General features: G+C 37.6%; 1 protein-coding gene across 5 annotated transcripts in view; it reads right to left on the reverse strand.

Annotated features, from left to right (window-relative positions):
• Positions 1 to 23,995, reverse strand: part of NFIB (nuclear factor I B) — a 177,062-nt gene that overhangs the window by 29,175 nt on the left and 123,892 nt on the right. For 2 of the 5 annotated variants that reach the window (XM_065655430.1, XM_065655432.1), the window contains exons 7-9: positions 15,799 to 15,930; positions 13,139 to 13,323; positions 1,101 to 1,266 (exon numbers count right to left, since the gene is read on the reverse strand). In XM_065655430.1, the coding sequence (XP_065511502.1) occupies positions 1,101 to 1,266; positions 13,139 to 13,323; positions 15,799 to 15,930 (483 nt within the window). The remainder of the gene's footprint in view (positions 1 to 1,100; positions 1,267 to 13,138; positions 13,324 to 15,798; positions 15,931 to 23,995) is intronic. The other 3 variants (XM_065655433.1, XM_065655434.1, XM_065655431.1) reach the window with 2 other exon arrangements.

The raw sequence follows: 23,995 nt of genomic DNA on the forward strand, positions 1-23,995 counted from the left end.
TTGAGTCTCATCTCTGCTTCACTTTCTAATGAAAAGATGCAAAGTAGTATAACGCCTGAGAAATGTACAGTTTACAGTCTCCAGTAATGACAGACCAAAAGTCAGGGACTGCATCCACAGTTCAGATACTAAACAGGTCTAAAACAAGTAATTTGAATATAATGGATTCTAAAGAGATTAATATTCTCAAAGACTTGTAAATTTTCTTCTGAAGTGTATTTTTGGAAGAGCCTCCTAAAAATCTTCACCATTCTGATAAATATTGGTAACATTGGTCATCTCAAGTCCAAGTAAAAGTTCAAAGACAACAGAAATGCAGAAAGTAGTTAAAAAGCAATATTCTGCATTACTGAGCATAAGATGAGTGTTTGGAAGAGAAGAAATTACTCTAACAAGAGACAGGCTCTTATTTCCAAAACCGCAATTCCATTGAAGATAATAGGATAAATAATATGGTCCTATATAGTAATAAAAAGCTTATAAAGTTAGGGGGGGTTGTTGTTGGTTTTGTTGATGTTTGGGGGTTTTTGTGTTTTTTGTTTAAAAAAAAAAGTAACAGTGGATCTACCATCCATCGCAGCAAGAAGGAATTAAATTTTTCTTTTTCCATATCAGTTGTTTTTGCTAAAAATGACACAACCTATATCAAAATGCAATTCTCATAGCTCGGATTCTGTATTTGTTGTAACAAGGCTTGATTTCTGTAGGAAAGCTCATTGAGGAGCAAATTATCCAGTCTCTGTTTGGAATTCCATCTGTGGGTCACTGTAAAACCTTGCTGTCTGGGTGTGCTTCTCAATGTCTTAACAATGTCCACCTTAGATGAACAACTGCATTTTCTTTTTCTTGAATAGTGGTCAAATATTCAGGCTTTTCCCTTTCATTTGGGTTGTCATGTCACAAACTTTGGTTCATGTAACATGATGAATTGGTTGAAATTTGAGGAGGAAAAGCTTTGCAGTCAGATTACCTTTGCTCTCCATGTAAAATGATGAGCACCTACTTGGTCAAATAGTAGGAAAAGGCGCCTTTTTCTGGCCTCAATTTGAAATTGTATTGAATCTTCGATGGACATTTTTGCTTCCTAAAGAAATACTTACTGGTTGCTGTAGGTGAAGATGCCTCACCTTCAGTGGATGTAGTGATGGGTTTAGTATCTGTCATGGTCAGGGTCACAGGTCGCACCGCACTGTGATGGGGAGAGGGTGCCAAAACTGGAGTAAAATGGCCAGTCACTTTCCCTACTACTTGACCACTGCTGTTAGGCTACAAAACAAAACCAAAAGAATGCCTTGTGAAACATACACATTGAGTTCAAGGAACCTACCCACCTATCTTAGGGTTTTCCAGAATGCCCATCACCATAGTACCTGTGTGCTGCAATGCACCATTCTAACAAAGCTGTGAATGTTTTTGTGGTATTTGCAGCAGGCAGGTCCCTCCTCAGGTAGTACATGCTTAAGTAGCTCTACCTTCTCATAAGCCTTCTTTCTTTCTGGATGCAGCATGCATCAAATTGTTTCAAAATATATTTGCTGTTCAGGCAGTGGCTGTGAACCACAGTAAATCCCATGATAGCAGAATTAAACTGACCAGGCATAGGCCCTATTGTGTGAAGTATTAAGAGCAAATGAATGATGTGAAACCTCTGTTTTCACATGCCATACCACCCCGGCTTGGAGCACAACCAGGTCTTGACCACAGTTGTCCACAGAGATTACACACACTGGAAGACTAACTAATAATTCACATGTTTGGGAGTGAGGGAGAGGGTTAGGATACAATGCGCTATAATGCATACATCATAACATCTGGCCAAAAGCCACCTACCAAAAACACAGAAGTTTTTAATAATGGGAACTTGGCAAGTCGAGAGCATAATAAATGAAGACACTTCTTTCACAGATACAAGAGGCAGTCTGCACATGACCTTATTCTACAGGACATCTACAGGACATACTTTCTGCATATAGGTTCATCTAAATTTAGCAATATGCACTGGTATCTGTGTTTATCCAATGCTTAAACATGCCATGGACATTCTGCATGACTGTAAATACTCCAACTGTAAGTATCTTGCAGTAAAAATTAGGAAGATGTACTTAGTTTTTTCAAGAGTGACTGATAACTTTTGTCTCAAACTGATTGTGTGTTCTGTGAATCATAGCTATTTTAAAATACAGCCATGCAAAGTAAAAAAATACTGTAATCCTATCATCAGAAAGATCTTGTCAAATTTGAGATAACCCAGGTAAAGAAATGGACTGATAAAGGACCTGATTCAACTGATACAAGGAAAGGTTAAAAGAGGTAAGTATAACTATGGTAATGAAATAATAACTGGGCTGAGACAATTACTGCAAGTACGTGCAGAGTATAAATACAAAGAAGAGGAAGGAATTATTTGGAAAGTACAGGAAGTATAAACTCAGGGTAATGGAATGAAATCAAGAAGAAGGAAATTTAAAATTAATAGCAGGAGAACTTCCTGGCAGTATGATCTACTAGACTTTGAAAATGCCCCCAGGGGAGAGTCTTGTTCTTTAGAACATCTAAAACTAAGCTAGAAAAAAACACTAGAAAACATAAGTGAGAATAGAGACCATCTTGTATTCATAGGAACATTGAGCAGTTAGCAGACTACATCCCTCTCTAAAATCACGAGACTTACAATGAAAAGTAACAGTAAAAGTGTACACTAATGAGAAGTGGCCAACAACTTATCCCTCTAAATGAAAAAAAGTCACCCCCTAAACGTAACAGCATGTTTGGCTTGTGTTGGTGTCGGGGTGAAGACAAAAGAGCCACAGAATCCCAAGATCTTACAAATATAGTAATTGGGTGGTATTTACCACTTTTTCATTCATGTTTCTAGTTGCATAAGCTGAGAAGTTACTACTAGGAGTTTAGTAATGGGAATAAATTTAGCTGTCAAAGTTGCTTCAAAATAAGATAGCAGCATGGATTCAAAGGAATGACAATACTTTCACAAATAACACAATTCTCCCAAATAACTGGCGTGCTACATTAAGTTGGATTCACTAGGTGAAACTTAATGGTTAGATCTCCCTTATTATGTGTACTTGAAATGAAAATGAGATGTTTCAGAATATATACAAGACAATTTCTAGATAATAATGCAGCCTAAAAGTTTACTAAGCATCTGCTTGCATGCTTACATGACTAATGGATCATAAGTGGGCAACTCAGTAATTACAGGAACCTTTTCTCAAGAATACAAATTACATCTGTATATTACAACAAACAGTCATATCTAAGTATGTATCAATAAGTCCACATTCTTTGAAATATATCTTAGCAGTGGTTTAGGGAATTGTGTTTTGCAGGCTCTGTTTTAAAGGCCTGCCAACCTCTAAAACCAGATCTCTCGGCAACCAGAAATCTGACTCCACTTGCCTTAGAACAAAATGAAAATTTTTACTAATCTAATTTCGGAAAATCTCTAAGAGTTATCTAAAATAAATTTCCCATACAAATTATCCAAGACAGTCCAAAACTCAGAGGCAAGTATCTCCACTCAATGGTTGCAAGTTGTACAGAGTTCAGCTTGAGACATCTCGATGTTGAAATATTAATAAAACATGCTCCATTGTAGGTAAGGGAGCTGTGACACAGTTTGAAGTATCTGTGGGTAAAATTCTTGCCAGTAAGACCTGTTTGCTATGTTGGACTAGATTTTCAGTATGTTTCTGGGAAGCCTGCTGCAGAGACAAGCTCCCTCTCCTGCCCTGGCAGCCCAGCTGTCCACACGGCCTCCTGGAGGAACAACCACCTCTCACTGAGTCCAGTAGCTCCTAGGAGGAGTCACTGACCTGTGACTACAGGGCTACCTTAGGAGCCTTAGCTCGAGTGGTGTGCTAACAAATCACAAAAACAACTGAGAAGCCCTTACCAAAATGACCAACTTTTATTAAAAACTAAGAAAGGAGATTCCAGGGAATTTATGGATTAAAACAGCCAGCATCATCAACTTCCAAAAGCAGCTCCGTCTCCAAAGTGAGACTTGAATGAATTAGAAGGACACAGCTGGAGACCAGGACGATTTACAGCTATGTATCACCTTCTACTGTTCCCTAGTGATCTCAATCAACAGGAATGCAATGGCTCACATGGACTCCAGCTTAGTCCTTGAGCATATGGTCCAACGAGCAAACCCTTTCTTTGCTGAGTTATCAGACAAAGAATACACTTATACCCCATTATCACGTAAAACATGTTTTTCCCTGTGTAATACATAGCAGTGCAGTACATCACCCCTCTTAATCCAAATAGAGTGTGAAATCCTGTCCTTGTTGAAATCCATGGACAATTTGCTAGTGATTTTAGTGGATGTGGTTTGTGACCACAAGTGTCCGCATTTCTATTTCTCTTCTTTTTTTAATGTCTTCTCAAATGGTAAGCATTGTTCCATATCTGTCCTACATGTAACACTGAGTGCAGACACAACAGAATGAAACTGAGGTCTGCAATCTCTAGACAGAAAAATAATACCTTCAAAGTGAGAAAAGGGAAAATTGTTACTTCAGTGAGTCTAATTCTTATTCAACATTTCAGCTTGTGATTGCACAGTATATTTCAAATGCAATTATAACCTAGTTGCCTGCCTCTTCACAATTTTATCGCACATTGTCACATCTCCCCAAGTATTTTCTGACTGCACTTTATGATTTATTCTGCTTTTTATTTTTGTCATCTCTAACATCTGGGGTTTTTTTCCTTTTTCAAGTAATTCACCTCTTTTTTCACATTTGAAATAACATTTGTTTTAAAATTTTGCATTAATGTCAAATACTATGTATTGTAATAACAGTTCAGGTGTTATTGCCTGGCAAACAAGATAACACAAGAAGTGATAAGTACATACAGGACAGAGCTTGATGTACCATGTCTAAGAACCTAACTTCTCCCCCCATACTGAAAGTTTCCTTTGTTTAAATTTTTAACTAACCTTAGCTGTAGGTAAGCACATAACCTACCATGACTTTTACATTTATAATTCTTCTTAAACAATCCCAGCTATCTTTCAGATGTGAACTAAGGTCCTCCCTTTGACACAGCTTGTCACGGGTAACGGTACTGATGAAATTTTCCTAAAACTTCAGTGTTTTTCTTAGGTTTGCTACATTAGAAAACAGAGTTTACAAAAAGCAGTCTCATACTCTCCCAAATTCTGTCACATGAATGTCACTCATAAGAAACCTTCCTGAAAAGTCTATACTTGTCTTTCTTGCATACAGTGTACAAAAGTGAAGCCGCTAACAAAACTGATGTTTAAGTTATCGCAAGTAGTGTGCAGCTTATAATCACAAAGTAGTCCTAAATAAAGAGATCGCATAATTGTTTCTGAGTTATAGCTTAGACCTGTCTTCAGACTGATGCTGACATTGCTGAATTCAGACTTCTATGGTTATCTTTGCAAATATAAAACCAGAAGTTTTTGAAATAAAGGTCTAGATTCTGGACCATAGTAGCTGATAGAGCTCAAGAACACTGGCTGTCTTGGATGACTCAAGTTCTCTGTCCTGCTTTAAGTTTACAGTGCAAATAGGGAAACCCTTTGGTCAGAAATAGCCCATTGAAGTTGTCAGTTCATAAGCTTATTGAAAACTGGCTGCTAGAAATAGCTTCTGTGCCCTGTTCTCTTTTTAATTTTTGCAGTTATGTCAGAAGATATTTTAGCATGGAAACTACGTATATATTTGGACAGTACGCATATGAATTACAAGTCCAAATATTTATAGCACATCATTTAATACAAATTAACTTTGTCCTTACTTAAAGTCAGTTCTACATCCTATTTCCAGTTTTCCATGGAGAGATTCTTACAGACAAATGCATTACAGGTGAAAAATCAAACGTTACCACCAGCTAGGGCATCAATATATCTGTGTGATGGATTCACAAACAGAGATTTGATGCCTGAGGCATAAACCACAAGCAAATTGCATGGACGCAGCTGTGTTAGACAAACAAGCTGTGCGTTTGAAAATGGGAGAGAGAAGGAGGCAAACACAATGAAGGTCTAGCAAATTTAGCCCCAATTTATGCAGGTATACATTTTTCTATCGTTGGAGTGGAGGCTAATTTGATTTCCGGATCTGTGTTACATTTTACAGCTTTTTAATTCACATCATCCTGAATTGCCTCAGATCAATCCATTCATGTGCTCAAAAGCACAGATGACTTGTATTCATTGTCATAGCTGTAACATAACTCACATTGTCACACTGTTAATATTTTATTGTGTGCACCACGCACACTTTTGGTTAATTTTTTGATCTGAATTCTGAAGAGAAACTAGTAACAGATATGAATATGGACTTCCTTAAAATCAGGACTCACTATACTTGTTTTCCCTGCTGGGATTTTACTAACATATTTGTAATTAGTAATTAATCAACCATCTCGTAGATTTTTGTTTACATATTTGCCCAAATATCAGCACATTTACATCTTAAGTCTTCAGTTACAGTTTATGACAGTGTTTTGTCCTGTAGCTCACTACTTCCAGTGTCAAAAAAATCCTTCTGATGCCACAGTAAAATGGCAACACAAATATTTACAGATGAGATATCCAAACATAGCAGAAATTTGACATATATATTAAACAATTCACATAAACTATTAAGTTGCTTAAATGATAAAATATATTTTATGTTTAAATTTGCACAGTAAATTTTTTTACAAAATAATTTAATTATAATTCTAATTTCCAAATAAAATAACTCCAATCTTCCTTGGAATCTTAAATACACAGCAACTTCAAAGAAATACTCAAGAACAGCCAGAAATCAAGTTAATCCTGTGCATGTCCTAGGTACTGCTATGTATGATACTGTGTTAGGCACTTGAGAAAGAAGTTTCAGGGCTTAATAAAAATTACATTATTCCAGCTAACCATTACACGTGGAGGATAATATATTTGTGTCTCAAAACATGGGTTTTTCAACAGAAAAAATGTGTTTCCCAAGAAGGCTACCCTATTATAGCCAGGTAACCAAACAATGAGTGTAGTTTAGTCAAACTGAATGCAGTGTGTTTGGAAATACTCTGTCACTCAATTCTTCTCAACAGTTCCAGTCGCTTGTAACAGCCAAGTTCTGATACTATAGTGAAGAATATTACTGCAAAACCCTACAGCAGTGTAGTTTTGAGACCACTGATTGAATTTTGTTGATGAAGCTGTAGAAGATCCAGTTCTGCACATTTTGGTCCCCTGCTCACGGACCAAATATCTTTTTTTAAGAGATGTCTGCTAGCCACATCTATGAACTATGATCATGGCTGACAAGTTCCATATTTGTGAGTCCATGCCATTGTGGTCTGTGACATCCACAGAGGGTGACGGATGTTTCAGGAAATCTACAAGTAAAAGAAACTGGAAAAACTATCTTCCATTTTTCTAACTATCCTCCTCTTTTTTTTTTTTTTTTTTGGTTATATGACACAAATCAAACCTTTTACCTCAGTAGAGCTTTTGCATAGGGCGCCCTGAAGTTACATCAACTGTAAAAATCCAATGGCCATGTTAGTCTCCCACTGGAGACAGCTCAATGGTACAGGAGGCAGTTTCATCAAACTTGCAGAAGGCACAGCTTCAGGTTATTACCTATATAAGTAATATAACACAGTGCCTTTGATACTCTGCTAAACATAAGTGAATAGTATTATTAGAGCACTGCCAGTGAGACTGTAGAAGGTACTGTAGGGCAGCTCCTCCTTGGGTTGAATATGGTGGGTTCCATAAAGCACTTGTTTAACAAGAAGCAAGGCTATACAGATTTAATTTCTGCTATTGAACACTATGGTAGCAACAGAAATGTACTTTGTCTTTTTATAGTGCCCCTTACCACTTTTCATAATGATAAATCTCACTAGTTTCCATACCCTTGCAACCTGAGTAACTGATTCCTACAGCACATCTTACACAGACCTCACTGGGAGATGCCACACAAAAGCTTCAGGTGATGTGACACGCAGCTACCTGTCTGCTGAGGAATTAGCTTTAGAAAAAACATGTTGCTGCCAGTTCTTGGCTGACAACATCACTTCTGTACTACTTTCTGAGAGAAATCAAGGTGTTGACTTTGATCTATAAAGCTCTGAGTCTCATCCATTTGGGAAAGCATTTTCCCCTTGATGTAATGCTGCTGAAACTAAGAGCAACTGCAGAGCTTCAGCAACCCATGTTCAAACACAGATATCATAAGGCATTTTACGCAAAGAGTCTTCCATCCTAAATCATAATTTTATCTGTGAGCTCACAAAATCTGAATTATTCGTCAATAGGCACAGCACAAGGAAATACTCAGCCCTCCTTGTATAGTTCCTTAACAACAGGGTAAGTCCCTGTTACACAAGCATGGGAAAGCCAATATCTTTAAAAGATAAATGTTCAAGAGATATCTTTGGGTTAAATGGTTTTCATGCACTCTGGAGACCTATACCTGTGCGTTTAATAAACTAGAAATGAGCAAACTAAACATGAAGTAATCATTTACAACTGCAATTAAATCTTTAAATGCCTTGTTAGTAGATACAGCTAAGCTAGTAGTCTCCCTCTGTCTCCCAATTACAATTAAAACAAGTACATTGTCATATTTAATCTTCAATTATTTCTCAAAAATTACAAAGAAAGAGTTGTCCAAGAAGCTGAAAACTATTAAATGTGAACAAATAAAGGTACTAGCTATATCAAGGAAACCACATGCGCACATATCTCTTGTGTCAGCTTATTCTGCTAGTATTCTCCCAGAAATCGCTTTGACCAGCCCAAACAGAGCTTCACTCCTCATTGCTAAATGACTGCAGTTATTGTATTGAAGAATGAAAAAGCATCTGCCCGGCATTCCTGAAGAATGTGCCTATCTTTCATTGAACAAAAATTTAATATCCCAGTCCGTTATGAGAGGAAAATAAGTGGCCTCACCAGCTTCCAGAAGCAGCTCTTCTCAAGCAGTTCAGATATTTCTGTCTCCAGACAAAGAAAAAAACATTAAAAATACAAAGCTGCACAATAGCCCACATTGCAACAAAGTAAGTTTTAACAGCCCCAGGAATTTTAGTCACTATGTGGACAGCGGTTCCCTTGGACTGTTGTATATAACAAGTGCAAGCCTTTTATTGTAAGAAGAAAAAGGTCCACTATTTAACGCCTCCAAATTGGAGGCATTTTTACCATGTCACTGAAAACTGCAGATTTCATAAAAAATGTCACAAAATTTGATTTAACATTACCTGTAAACTGTGGCCTTCATAATCCAAACTCAAAGGGTTTGCAAGATTGTCTACTGCTGTTTGGTTGGTTCAGTCAGAAAAATAATTCTCACTGATGCTAGGATGTTCTTCAGCAGGATACACCTGAACTATTTGCTTTACCATCATTTCCTTCATCACATTACCATCATTTCCTTCATCACACTTGCTGACCCTTCTTCTGTGTTTCACCACACCTTAATTAGGAAATTATTCCATTTAACTCGATGGGGCATTAAGTTTGGAGCTTTTGGTTTTGACTTCAGCCACACAAGTGGTGGTGTGCTTCGTGATTTTTTCAGGCTCACTGGAAGCCTGATTTTGATACTGTATATTGATTCATACACTCCCGTTTATTAATGCATTTCAAGTGTGTTCAGATTTGCGCGTGCACGTGCACATGTGTATATGCACACAGAGGAGATAAGATTTTCCAAGATTAAAAGATTCACCCATCTGGAGTCATTCAAAAAGGAAATATGTGTTCAAAATTTGTGGTAACTTGGAAAGTCTCGACGCACTGTAGCTGGATAAACACCATAGGTGGATTAGACACATAGTGATCAATCAGTTTTCGCTGAAATTTAGAGTAACCACTATCAATTTAACTGTGGAGAGACCAGCACTGGATCGTAACACAGATACATACACACAATCTCATACAGGAACATAAGCGCTTAGCTAAGAAAAAAAGAGTTGAAATAAGTATAACAAAAAAGAACTCAGCAAAATTACTTGATTAGTGGAAAGTACAGCAGTTTTCAAACCTTGGGAACTTTTCAGACCACTAGTTTCATTCTAAGTCCAGCCCTATATCTAACAAGGTCTCTTTCTGTTCAGTACATGTGTTTATTTATTATCCAGATTGAACAGGGGATAGAAGGCAGACAAGCATGAAACTGACAGCCACGGCAAGCTTTTGTTCAGGATCATCCATTGCTGAATCATTTTTTACTGCAGCCAAAGGGCCTGTTTGAACTTCCTGACTGTTCATCACACATAATTTGGAGTATTTAACATTACGTCAAGAAAATTGCCCACTGCTTCCCACTGTGGAAACCTATGGGAGCTCTATATCTTTAAACTAATTTTACTTAAAGTATTCCATTGAATAGCATGACTGTCTCACTATAATCAGTGCAGCAGTAATGTAATTAACCTCAAAATTGCTGTGGGGAGTACAAGGCATCTCAGTTGCTTGTCGTAACAATCTACATTAGTGTATTACTGAAAGATGTTGGGGAGGAACAGTTCATTTTAGGTAAATGCTGTCAGGGTATCCATCCTTTCTATTTCTAAGGCTGAAATTAAAACTATAATCATAGTTCTCCTTTTGAAATCCAAATGAGTATGTTTTGAGGTGGGAAAGTATAATTAAATTTGATGTGGTATTCATACAGATGCAGTTTTGCATTTTATAATAATTAAATTTGTTTGAATAAAAATTCATGTTTTATTTAGAAAAGAAAAACTGGTTTGGCTCAAAGCATGCCATTGTATCAGAACAATTCCCTTTTGTCACTGAAATTTCACAGACAGCTGCTTCTTCTTTTCTTAAGCAAAAAATTATTCTTGCTGGTTTACTTCTTGTACAGCTATCCTTTAACTGTTCTATTCAGAGACATTTTGATGGGGCATTCAGCTCCTCTAATGTACAGCACATCTCAGAGGAGAACCTTAAAGAATTAAATTTAAAATAGATTCCACTAATAATAGCAATTAATGATAATAAATTGTGGAAAATAGCTGATGCAGATGCCTGGAATCTCATACTTGCTGTTGTTTAACTCCATTCCCTCTTCTCAGGAACATGAAATTAAATGAAAAACATTACCCTAATATAAAGGTTATAAAAGGTGATGAAAGTAGTAAATTGAGGCAAATTTTGCCTGTTATTCCCTACGGTGGCACAACACAAGAATAGAAAGTGTTCTCAGTTTGCTCCTACTCTGAAAAAGCCAGCAGAGTAAAATTTTATCTTTTATGGTCTAAAGATTAATCTTTCAAACACAGACAAGGAAAAGAGTAAGGCTCCTGTCGGGCAAAGAGTTGATAGCATTTCTCCTGTTCAATGAATATACTCTCCAATTAAAACCACAAGACAACACATTTGTCAACCATCTGAAAGTTAGATACTTGATTTAGATATTGTATATTTTCACCGATGATCCAAAGGAGAACACTGAACAATCCAGAGAGATTGTCACCTAATCTGCTCTTTCAATATATATAAGAAATCAAAATTTAAGTAAAACAAGCACTGAATAATTAAAGAAATGCATACAAGTAAGGGCCTGATTTTCATTTGCATAATTTCTCCCTTAATAGCGCCTTATTAAGACATCAGGTTTTTTTAAAAATCCATCAGAACTCTAAGATTTCTGCATTGAATTAACGTTAAGGACTTTTCATGGATGTCTTAATTAGACTTTGTTATTCATGGAAATTTTACACAAATTAAAATCAGGTCCTACATGCAACATTCCCAGCTGAGTCTCAGCAAAAGTTCTATACGGGCCTGAAATACTCCAATCCACGCACAGATAGCAATTTGTATTCTAAAGCCCACATATTACATTTTTACTTTGTGGTTTCATTTGTATTAGTATTGTAATCAAGAAAAATCACATAGTTAAGACTTCTCCCTTCAAAGTAAATTTTGGTTTTATGGACTCACTTTTTATTTTTTAAATACTTAGAAAGTCATGTAGCTGGACCAGAGCATTAGGCAATGGGGACAATAGTCACAATGAACAGCCCAGATGGGCCATATCTGTTATTCAGCATTAGAAAGTTTGATTCAGTCTCAAGTTTATTTCTGTTGTGCCTGAAACACATGCTAAAAGGCCTGTCATTATAAGTGAAAAACAAAACAAAACAAAGCCCAAAATAAAATGCTGTCACAGCAACCCCTTCATCCCTGATAAGACAGTCCTTCCAAAGGAACCTAAATCTTAGGAGCAGGAAAACCTGACCATAATCTCTTCAGTTTGCATTCCCAAGGCCCTTCTACAAAATATGCTACAGCACAAGCTACAGGGCTCCACAGGAGCCTTTCAGACAAGGCATCAAAAATAAACAACAGCCTGAGCAGCAAAGATTGCATTACACAGACACTGGAAATATTCCAAGTATTGACAGACCAAGTCTCAACTACAGTTTATCCTGTAGTGTAGATCACATACCAATGCTATGTGCTGATGCTATCATGGAAAGTAGTTTTGCACACAGTCCTTCACAAATTACTTCGCTAATGAAAACCATGTTAGTTTCCCGTATCAGACACAAGTCTGAATCAGTGTAGCAACCATGAACTCACCTGTTACTGCACATTCTCTACAAAGAGAGGAAAAAACAATTTTGTGGGTCTGTGCTGTGCTCACTACAGTAATGTCTTAATATCTGTGCAAAGAAACGGCAGGTGCCTACAGAACAGGGAAAGCATTACCTTGGCAGAGGTTATTTTCATTGTCAGTCTGTAAATATACCCATATGTCTGTGCAGGTGTGCATGTACATATCAGCGGACTCCATATTCCACCCTGCAGCAGGAGCTGTGTCTCTGGTGGCCCTGCAAAGCCACAGAGGCTTCCAGCCTGCAGGAGGGGTGCGGGACTAAGACCTGTCCTGGTGGTGCTGCTGGGTTGTTCAGTACAAGTATTTTTCTAACACTTCACAGAGGAACAGTGAGTGGATATGACTAACCTGCACCCTTTATTCCACCATGCTGAACAGGAAAGGTTGGTGAAGCAGTTCCCAGTTTGTTCTGATACCAGAACTAGTGAGATACCAGTCTAGACACCCTGGAAGACACACGTTCCTCATAGGATTTATTTTGGAGGGTTCACATTGTTTTACAGTACCTGGCTAGTCTGCGGGCTGGACGGGTCATAAGAAGGTACATAATTCTTCAGAGTATCCTGAGGATTCAGGTGAGGAGGATATCTGATCGTTGGATGAGAGAAGTAGCTAGACGGGGCAGGAGGGAGAATAGCTTGTGCTGGAAATGGCAATGGTGAAGGTGGAGGTGGAGTTCTAGTTGAGATGACTGGAGAAGATAAAATAAAATTAAAATTACTTTGTATCTTGTTTCTTCTAAAATTCTTCACTTCTGTATTACAGCAGGAAAAATAAAAAGTCAGTTATAAATCAGTACACTGCACTCGTGCTTCGTGGCATCTTTACAGAAAAACTTTACGTGTCCTCCCATCACATCATCCCAAGAAACAGAAAGTGCTAATGTTTCAAATTCATAAATACTGTATATTGTTTTGAATTTGTGAGTTATGCCATCATATTTTTTCATTTCTTTCTTTAAACAGTCATAATTCTCCAATCTAAAAGACATTTCAATTATACAGTTTTTCCACCTTGAGCCCAAATAAACAAAACAAGTGTGTTACTCAATAAATAAAACCTACACTTTTATCCACAGCACTCCAACAGAGGAGAGCAAAGTCACCAAGTCCTAAGAAACAGTTAGTGATTCCTCACTACATTGTATTCTGCCTGCCTCATGTGAGGAAAGGGTAATAACCACTCATCAATAATGCCATTAATATTAGCTGACCTTTGTGAAAATGCTAATGAATGTTCAATTTCAAGGCATGGGAAATCAATCCATCCAATAAAAATAACTCTGACAAACAAAAAAGTATCTACGCTATGTATATTTTTCTTTGCATTCTCTTTCTTCCCAGCCCCTACAAACACACACTTCTCTATCTGCAAACTGTATGTAATGTCTAAACAACCAGCGATGTTTTCACAGCAAAAGGAATGTACAGCATGTCCTGCTGCTGCCCCGTCATTCAGCTGTAAGTGGAGAGTGTTCTTCTATCACACTGCACTATTAACTCACTTTCCTCCTTTATTACACATCTAGAGGGCACCCACTTGGCAACATACTAAAAAGTAGGTACTAATTTAAATGAAAATAGAGAAAATACAACAATGTTTTCATTTTCATTAGTGGAAAGGTACAAAATTAGGCCTGTATAAGCAAGGTATTTTATAAACTGTTCATGGTTCTATACTGTAACAGCACAAGCACAGCAACACTGCTCTTCTGGACCACCTCCCATATCTTGGGGTTTTCCAGCTTAATTTTTAAATTACTTGCTATTTTTGAGCTGGGACCAAGTCATAGTTTGCCCAAGAAAAAACAACAGTAGGAATGTTCCAAAATTGCTAAACTTGGTAATCAAAATCTTGCAAATCTCAAAACCATTGCCCACTGACATAATAGAACAGGCTACACAGACAGAAATTAGGTTTTCTAGCAAGTACATAGCTTATCTACAAATTAGGTTACAACTGTTACCCAAGTACATATATCTAAAAATTATACACTAAAGCAAACAGAAAGATCTACACTTAAGTATAGGGACAAAAATAATTATGGAAACTTCTTTGATGACAGGTTCGTTTTAATCACAGCCCCACCAGTTCAGTTAAATCATTAAACATTCGTTACTGCTCTGACATGTGGGAGCTGTGCAAAACAAACACAAGTGAGCAGAAATCAATTCCTTCCATTTCACTCATCATCTCTGACGTGCTTGAGTATTTGCTGATAGTGGAAACCCTACAGAGACCACAATGAGTCCAGGCTCACTTTCATAATACAAAATCAGTGGATGTTAGAGGCAAAATAGTCTTTGCACATGGACTGAAAGAGAAGAACTTGAAATCATGGAGAAATCACAAAACAGAAACTTATCAAAACAGAACTGCATGTTAAAGAAGAAAGAGTCCTCAAATCTGCTCTACTCCTCTAGTCACCCAGCTCTGCTCGAGCAATGAATCCCTTTATATAGAGTTTATAAAGAGACACGATGAGCTGCTGAGAGGAGATTTCCAAGGACGGTGTTCTCATCTGAAGAATCAGGGTCATTCTCATCTCTAACATTAAACAGACCATGATGCTGGAATTCCTTGTCATTCCTGATAAACCCTCAAGATAACATGCATTCTGTCACATTTCAAGTGTTTCTTCCACACTTGCAGTGAAGTTTTACTATGGATTTCAGAAAATAGATGTTGAAAAGTATTTATCTGGACTCCATCTATCGGAGCATTCAAAAGAAGCATTGGTCCTTATTTCATTGTGTCACATCATGAACACGCTTGTGCCTTCTCTTGTATATTAAATCCTATTTATTCTGGTATTTAAATACAACATAACCATAGGAACAATAATAAAAAAGCATGTAGGTGGAAGGAGGAAAGATGGGGAGGATTTTTCCTCTGTTAGTTTCCCCATGCAGTTTAAGGCTTATTTTATTCAATGGTTAATCCTAAATTCTTTCCAGTGACTTGCAGCAGTCAGACTACCTGAACTGAGTTTAATGAGCATTCCTGCAAGGATACTCCAACCTCTTCTATTTCTAATCTCATCAGTATTAAAAATGGGATTAGCTCTCTAAGAAAGTCTCCAAAAAATGCATCACAATCTGATTGTAGGAAAGGAGAAAAGACCAAACATATGGGGAGGTATTTCTTCCTCCTCCACAACTCTCACCACTATGTGCAACTCCTGGGATTCCTGGGTGGTGATGCTGGGGAAAAGTGCTCAGTCTTGGTGAAGAATCCTGGGGAGAAGTAGGACTAAACAAAGGTTTTTCAGGTTTCTTCATTGTAGGAGAAGACATATCTGCAACAGAAAAACATTGGAACAGTGACATTAGCTTAGAAGCCTGTCTCACGACACATCATTTTGTAGACTGAACATATTTTTTTTTACTGCTCTTCCATAAATATTGTTTGGTGACCCAAATCCCCTATGACCAATAAACTAATTTTAAACTATTGCTTTCAAACTTGAGAATGAATAATAATAATCTCCTAACTGGTCTTTGTCCTACAGAAACTACATTCCTTTCATACCAGACAAACCAAACAGTGAAAAAATGCATGTCTTCAGAACCTCCCTAGATACTTCTCAGCTTTCCAGAACATCAACAAATCATCTGCTCCTTCAACAGCCACATAATCTTTATTGCATTTTTTAATGGAACACCTACACTCAGGTGTGTAGGGTAGCTGCCATACACATGCCAGTTTATGGTATTTATATTTTGTTATTTCAAAACCCATCCCTTGCACTTCCCAAAAACCATGGCGAAGCCAATTGTCTAAGAATAAAGGATACTTTAACTTCTCTATCTCATATTTTCCAAGTCTCAAGTACAGCCTTCCCACCTCTTCCTTCCAGTATCCCCATCAACAAAAACATCTCTTTAGAGCTCACTGAGTGAAGATGAAACTCTAGTAGGAACAAATGTATGATTTCTACCATGCAGGGTTACTGATACTGCATAAAGCAAAATTACTGGATTATTTCTGAAATTTTAAATTAATTAAGCAACATTTGTTGTAGTTTGCACCAAATTATTTCAAAGTTAAGTATAATATTTTTATAGGACACACATCAATATCATTAAGGGTTCCATTTCAAATCAATGGAACTAACTCATGCTTAAAGGACAGATTATTTCTTAAGTACTTTACTGGACTAGGGGACTAGGACCACGTTGCAGCTGACTTTCCTACATGGACCATGTTAGCTCTTACAGTGATTCTGGCACTTTTAATACTGGCACACTGTAATGTGCTATTCTGGGGGACATAAAATCATCTTGGAAGTCAAAGACAGGCCTGTAAAATGTGAGCACCTTAGTGAGACCAAATTGGACCAGTGCTTTCTGAACTGGCTGGAGTTCAGAGTGGGTTTTCACCGTGAAAGCTGTACTTATAGCAGGACCCATCAAGCTGAGCAACTACTTGTCTGCTCTGCCCCATCCCACTGTCCAGCCCTGCACACACACTGGCACCAGACCCAGAGCAGACTCTGCTCGTGCCCCTCCACAACTCCCCTGCCCACCTTCGGTCCTGACTACTAAGTCTGCTGATTTCCCAGAAACATTGCAAGGTTCACCTCCTCAAGAAGGTGGCTAAGAAAGGATTTTCTTCAGGAGAACACTCAGGAAGAGTGAGGAATTGCTTTAAAATAAAACAATTCAGCACTTATTCAGTTTTAACAGACATGACAAAGTTTACTCTAAACTTTTTTATTATACCGTTCTGTTGAAATTTTATGTTGTTATCAAAAACACTAAGTGCTGACAGATGCATCTCTAGCTATCTTATAAAAATTTGGTAAATAAATTGTTGTTGAGGAAGAAAAAAAGAGAAATATTTTGTTTATTTGAATCTAACAGCAGGTAGCAAAGACAAAGTTGCCAAGTGGTTACAGTTTTGTTGAAGACATTCTGCTAAGCTAAGAAATAATTTTAAAAATTGCAAGACTGAAATGTTTTAAATTGAGTTTTGCACAGGCAAACCATGATAAAAAAGTAAATTAATTCTGGAATTATTTTCCATTTTGTTTTACTTCCCGCTCAAAAGACAGCCTTAGCTTCTTCATGTAAGACCCTAGTTCCATCAGAGCAAGAAAACTCTCACATGTCCACAACAGACATAGGGTTTTATAGAAGCCTAGGACAAAATTATTGAGCTATTGTCTTTGTACTGTAGTTCTATGCATGCACAAACTTTGTCTGCAGAAACGCAGCAGTGTTACACTCGGAGAAAAAAGATAAGGGTGCCTAATATACTGCTTTTAGACACAGCCTCCCACTACAATTCTGTGATCATCAGTAGTTGTCACAGAACTTACCAGTGACCAAATATCTCATTTTATCACATATATGCCATCACAAAAGAGAGAATGTACAAACAGATCACTTTTATTTCAAATTAGAAGTACTGCATTTCAGTCTCCCTAAGGAAAAAACAAACCATGGCCTGGAAATGGAAAATATTTTCCTTATGTAAAGCTCATATTTATCAAAAAACTCATGAAAGAAAAAGCTGCCTAACTCCTGCACACGTCAGCAGCTCTGATTTCTGGAATGCAACAGAGATTTAATTTGGTTGGTGACTGTTACTTCATTAAAAAAACCACAAGTTGTTGCATTTTTCATAAACAAAATATTTCAGTTGCTTTAAAGAAGTATGCTATATAAAGTGCAATGTAATCAGAGTATCCATTAACCTCCGATCACTAATTTGAAAAGAGTGTACTGAAAAAGAGATTGGTGACTATGATAACCCTAGAGCTTGCTTTAAACATGTGTAACTTATTCCTGGTCCTACTTTACGGAACTAAGAATTGTAGCTAGCACACAGAAAACAGACAGCAAAAATTACAAAGCAAACAGAATGAACTTCTCATACAGACTGTTTCCTCATCAAGGTGAATGCAACTGGTACTCAGGAGCAGAAAATTCAGCACTGCCATAAGAACACTCGTTACCCACCAAAACAGTCACTTTAACATACACTGCACAGCACACCAGCATGAAGTACTTTCGGAAGTCTCATTATATATGGCACATAGGCAACCTCAAAGGATAACGGCTGAAGTGCGGGCAGAGGCCTCCCTGTTAAAACAATGCACTTTGCATTGAGAGGTTAATTCAGAGAGCCCCTTCCTCCCAAAGTCCCCACGGCTCTCCCCACGTATGCCCGGCTGTCATGTCGGAGCGTTCATGCTCCTGCTTCTGCAGAATAACACGCGCAGCAACTGTTTGTATAGTTTACGAAGAAAAGCTGCAGCCATCTCCTCTTCAGCCAACAGAGGAGGCTCAGAGATTTAACAGGAAGACACACAAGTTACATTTCTTTGGAGAGTTACCATTTACAAAAAGTGGGGGGAGGGGGAAAAGCAGTCTTTCACTGCCTTTAATTTTGCTCGTAAGCAACAGTCAAGCAGAATAAGTTGATGTGACAGTGAAACTTCATATGATTTTACTAGTAGCTTATACATAGTAGAAAACACACATTTTTCTCATTTTAAAACTTGTCTTATTTTTTCCACATCATGAGATATAGTCTAGTAGCTATACAGATCTTAGTTACACACTGATAATTACAGAACAAACGACAAAAAATAGGCCACTTGCTCTATGTCTGTGTCAAAATTTCAGAAATGAGATTCCAACCTTCATTACTTTGAGAATGAAAATAAAACAGTTTCAAGTGTGATTTATTTTTAGACTTTTGGAAAAAGTGCAAAGTACTGATGAAAAGCAGAAAGATGCCAAAAGCACTTGGACAAAATTATCTAAAGGTCAACACTAATCAGACATTGTGTCCTGTCCTGCTGAGAATTTCCCTCAAATGCGAAAAACAAGCTTTTGCTTTGTTTTGGTTTTAATTCTCAGTTTCAAATCACTCTTGCCTATATTCTCATATTACTGTGGAGATATAGTATGTATGAACACAAACAAGGTGGCATGTTATACATTTTAAAGCATCACATCAAAGGAAAAAGGGCTTATGCCAATAAAAAGAGTTATTAGACCGTCTCATCTCCCAACAAGGTAAATCTGCCCACCTAGGAAGGCAGAACAACTGCTGTGAAGCATAGCATATGCAGCCTGTTCATCAGCAGTTTGCACAAATGGTGCTCAGATGTATAGCTCTTCAAAACAGCCCAAGGCAACAATTTTGATCAATTCTAACGTGATAAAATGCTGCAGGGAAAGTGTGCAGAAATGTGTTTATGTCAGCCTTTAATCAAACTATTGTTCACTTCCAAAGAACCTTAGGAAACACTAACGAGACATGAGTTTTGGCAATTTCCTCATCAAAGCAAAGACCGTCTTCCTCAGTCTGAAGCAGCCTGTCATCCAGGCAGTTCCCTGTCACCTTGGCACACTAGTTGGCAAGCCACCTGTGAGGAGAGCTCAGCTGGAATTGAGCAGTGATCCAGGTCAAGTTCAAACATCCGCCTGTCTGTTTCTGGACACTTGATCTGCCTTCTTCACCACCACAACATGGCAGCTTCTCCTTCTTGCTCTTGAGACATGCTCAAGAGCAGAGTAAGAATAAATAAATCATTAACAAATAGTAAATATCTTTTAATCCAGTTTATTCATTATTTTTTCTAACTAATATATTTCCTACTGTTTAGTTTCAAAAGCCTTTCTTTACAAGGTACACTCCTGCAGACAACAATCTCTAAAAAATTCATTTACAACTCATTAGTGTAGTATCACCTCCAGAAAGAGCAAGATAAAACAACGTTCAACTTGCTGTATAGATAAACATAGTGAAAAGCTATGGAGTCCATAGCACGACTGGCAAGCTATAAGAGGCATCCTTTCATGCTACAGTTTTAAATGAACTGCTTTTTTCCAAGAGACAGGACCTGAGATAATTTCTTATGGCAGGATACACTACATACATCACATCCAGCTGGACCTCACTCTCCACCATATCTGGTAGATACATTTGTGTAAAGCGCGTGTGAAAACTTAAGTAAAATTTTAAGTTCACATCGGAGAGTTGGGTGATGATAACACATCATGACAAATCCCACTGTGCTCAGGAGAATCAGTTTTGTTTTACACCTGTGCATGTGAAGAAAAAGCAGAGCCACTCTGCACAGGCAGAGCCAGCATCACCAATTTTCAGATTTTCTTTAATGCTGTAAGCATTCTGTATTTCTCAACTATAGGTCATAATAAGGCACCTACCACTGAAGATTGACAGCTGAGTGATTTTAGAGTACAACCACCTCTCATTTGCAAGAAAAAGGCTTTTTTATATCTGTCCTAAAGACTTTGCACTGGGGCTGAGTGGAAGCTAAGAATCCTGAAAAACAAAACATTTTAATTCATCTATCTTCTTTGCAAAAAAAAGGAATGGTGATGTATTATTTTGTGAATAAACAGGAAAGAAAGACAGATGTGCCTGAGCAGCTTGGTGTCTGAGATACTTGGTGCCTAGAACAGAGAAAGACGTTCTGTTAAGCATCAGGCAGACGTCACGCTTTGCATGTAGCTCTCCCATCATCCAAATCTGTGCTGTAATCATTGGCTTGTTGGTGTCTCATTCCTCCTCACTATAAGTTTTATCTTAGACCAGAGAGAAGCCCTCCTAAAAAATTTATTTCCGTGAAAAATTCAGTTCTGTTGTTGTTTTTCTGATTAGAAAATCAACAAAGCGAACGAACAAACAAATCAGGATCTGCTCTGTTCCATGCCTTTCTGAGACACATATAGCAATTATCAGTGTGAAGGCCTTTGTACTTGCTTTTGAGAGAAACATTGAGGTCTTACATGAAGGTATATATGCACGTTACTTAGCAGTTAGAGAGTTCTGAACTTGAGAAGCAGCTAGTGTCAAGGTTTGAAGATAACTGCTCTTCTCCCATTTAAAAACCTGATCTCCATTTTCTTTTTGCCTCTACATTGAGTGTAGTAAAGCATTTTGCATAGGAAAATTTGATACTAAGGTAGAATATTTCAGTGTACAAAGATTTGATAACCTTTCAGCTTCAAATCAGCCTACTTAGGGCCAAAGTTACTTTCACTGGCACACCTCAGATACTACACCATGCCCAGGGCTAATCAAACACTCTGTTGTGCTGTTTTGACATTTCATAAGAGAGAAACCACTTCAATGTATTATCTTTTGTGATTTGCAGTGAAAAATCTAAGAAGAGGAGCTAGACTAGAATTTCTTCCAGTGCCATTTTCAGTACTGCAAGCTGGTGAGAAAAACACTACAACAAAATTGCAATTCAGAAGAGCTATGGTAAAACAGAGGTAAATTTCTTACAATAGAAACTGTATTATTTTCTCGTTCCTTGTTCCTCTATTAATCTTTACTAATGAAGTACACTATTTTATTTTGCACTGTTCAATAAGCATTCTCTTATTATAGATAAGAGAAGAAAGTGATGCAAGAACTTTCAGACAGACAACTGAAATATGAGTGTCAGAAATCCTTTAGATGGAGTAAACATGTCATTCTTCTCATCCTTACCCACATGCAAACTTGCAGAATACTGTACTCCATTGCCAAAAGTTACATTCTGTGGGATGTGTTAACCTTGACGATTTTCTTTTTCTCAATGGAAAGAGGCTTGCACAAAAGATAGAATGGTTTTATCTACCTTCCCTAATATCTCCCAGCATCCTGGGGGGGTGGAGGCTTAGAGGCAAAGGAATGGAAAGATATGATGGTCAGAATAAAGCATTAATATTGAATATGTTCACATCAAAAGCCTCCTCATCCCAAAGTAATTTCAAAAAATGTTTAACTGTAGATTGGGACATACGGACCGAATCCCATAACAGTTGTTTGACAGTGTCATATAACATGTAAGTAATTAACTGCCATACTGAAGAGATTATTCCTATTTAAATTTACATCTATTCCCACTAGGATTAGGGTGAAACTATGGCACATTGTCCTGCAAGAACAGTGGGCAGCAATTCTTCAAACCCACCTTGCCACTCCTCATCAGCAAGTAACAGTAAACCTTCCAGAAAAGGTCCATAATCAGAACAACTGCGTTATCATACCTGCATTGTTTCTTCTGAGGAGAAAAAATACTGCTTTTTCCATGCATTGATCTGCTGGCATAAAGCTGGCCAGCCTTCCTCACACTACATGCCTCATACCAGAAACACTGTCCAGCTGTGAGACCCCCAAGCCACAAGGGCCACCATGGAGACCATGAAGACCTGGGGTATTGCTGTTGGAGGGAGATGAGAATGTCCCCACCAGCTCCACAGTGACCCGTGGGAGCTGGCTGTAGAGGGCCTGGCTTTATCTCTGCAGCCTGTCCTGCCTCACTTCTTCCCTTCAGACTCAGCTCATCCAACCACCTCTGTGCCAGCACAGCCCATCAGATGTCATATGGGAAGCATTTAGGAGTAACTCAGAGCTCAGTGAGGTGGCTACCTGCTAAATATGGAGCAGGCACTGCAAGTAATGAGGCTGACTTTGGAAACAGAGATAAAAAGCTTGAGACCAAAAATGCAAGGTTGCTGCCACAAGGAATGTACTATAACAAATATATGCAGTCATTAACAAGCCCACATGAAGCTCCAAGTACCCTGTACTGCCATAAATAACCCTTCAGCAGTTACAGTGTGTTTTAGATTCTCAACTACTTTTAATTTAACTTTACACTTTAGAAACGGACCTGGCCATTTCATCATCTCTGAATCTTGGTTAAAAGATGTGATTCCAGTAGATAGCTGTGATAGAGGAGCATATGGGAGACTGTGAGAAAAAAATAATTTAAAAGCCAAACAAATTATAAAGACTTTAGAGTACATTTTAGTCATTTATTTAATTATCCTACAGAAAGTCATCCAAACTCCAAGGAAAAATGCAAAGCTATAACATCTCATTAATGCTGAGAATGCAAGGAACCTGGCTAGAAAATGAAATGAATTCTGTAATCTTAACTGCAAAAGTCAGAAAAGTATTTCCAACTTCTAATGCAATAAGATTAAAGAGGCATTTGAGATAAAGCAATGTAAAGGAAGTTGTTGATTTAAAAGCATTTAGGATATGGCATCTCATTTTTATTACTATTATAGTCTATATTGGTAACAGTTTAGCATGGCTTAATAGGTGTGCTATATTAATTTAATTGTACAACCATGTGGGGAATGGTTTTGAACTGAGATAAAATCATTAACTCACACTGAAATATACTATTTGATCAAGTTTGATACAGTTTACATGAAAGCAGTAGAAAAAGATAAAATAAGAACCTTTTCAAATGTACCTATGTATACAGTACAAAAATAATTAATTTATCAATGAAGACAAAAAGGAGAGGTGCCCAAAAAAAGCTACAATATGTGGACTAAATTTTTTTTCCATCTCATGGATGTATTGTAACT

This window comes from Caloenas nicobarica, chromosome Z (assembly GCF_036013445.1).
Source record: "Caloenas nicobarica isolate bCalNic1 chromosome Z, bCalNic1.hap1, whole genome shotgun sequence".
NCBI lineage: Eukaryota > Metazoa > Chordata > Aves > Columbiformes > Columbidae > Caloenas > Caloenas nicobarica.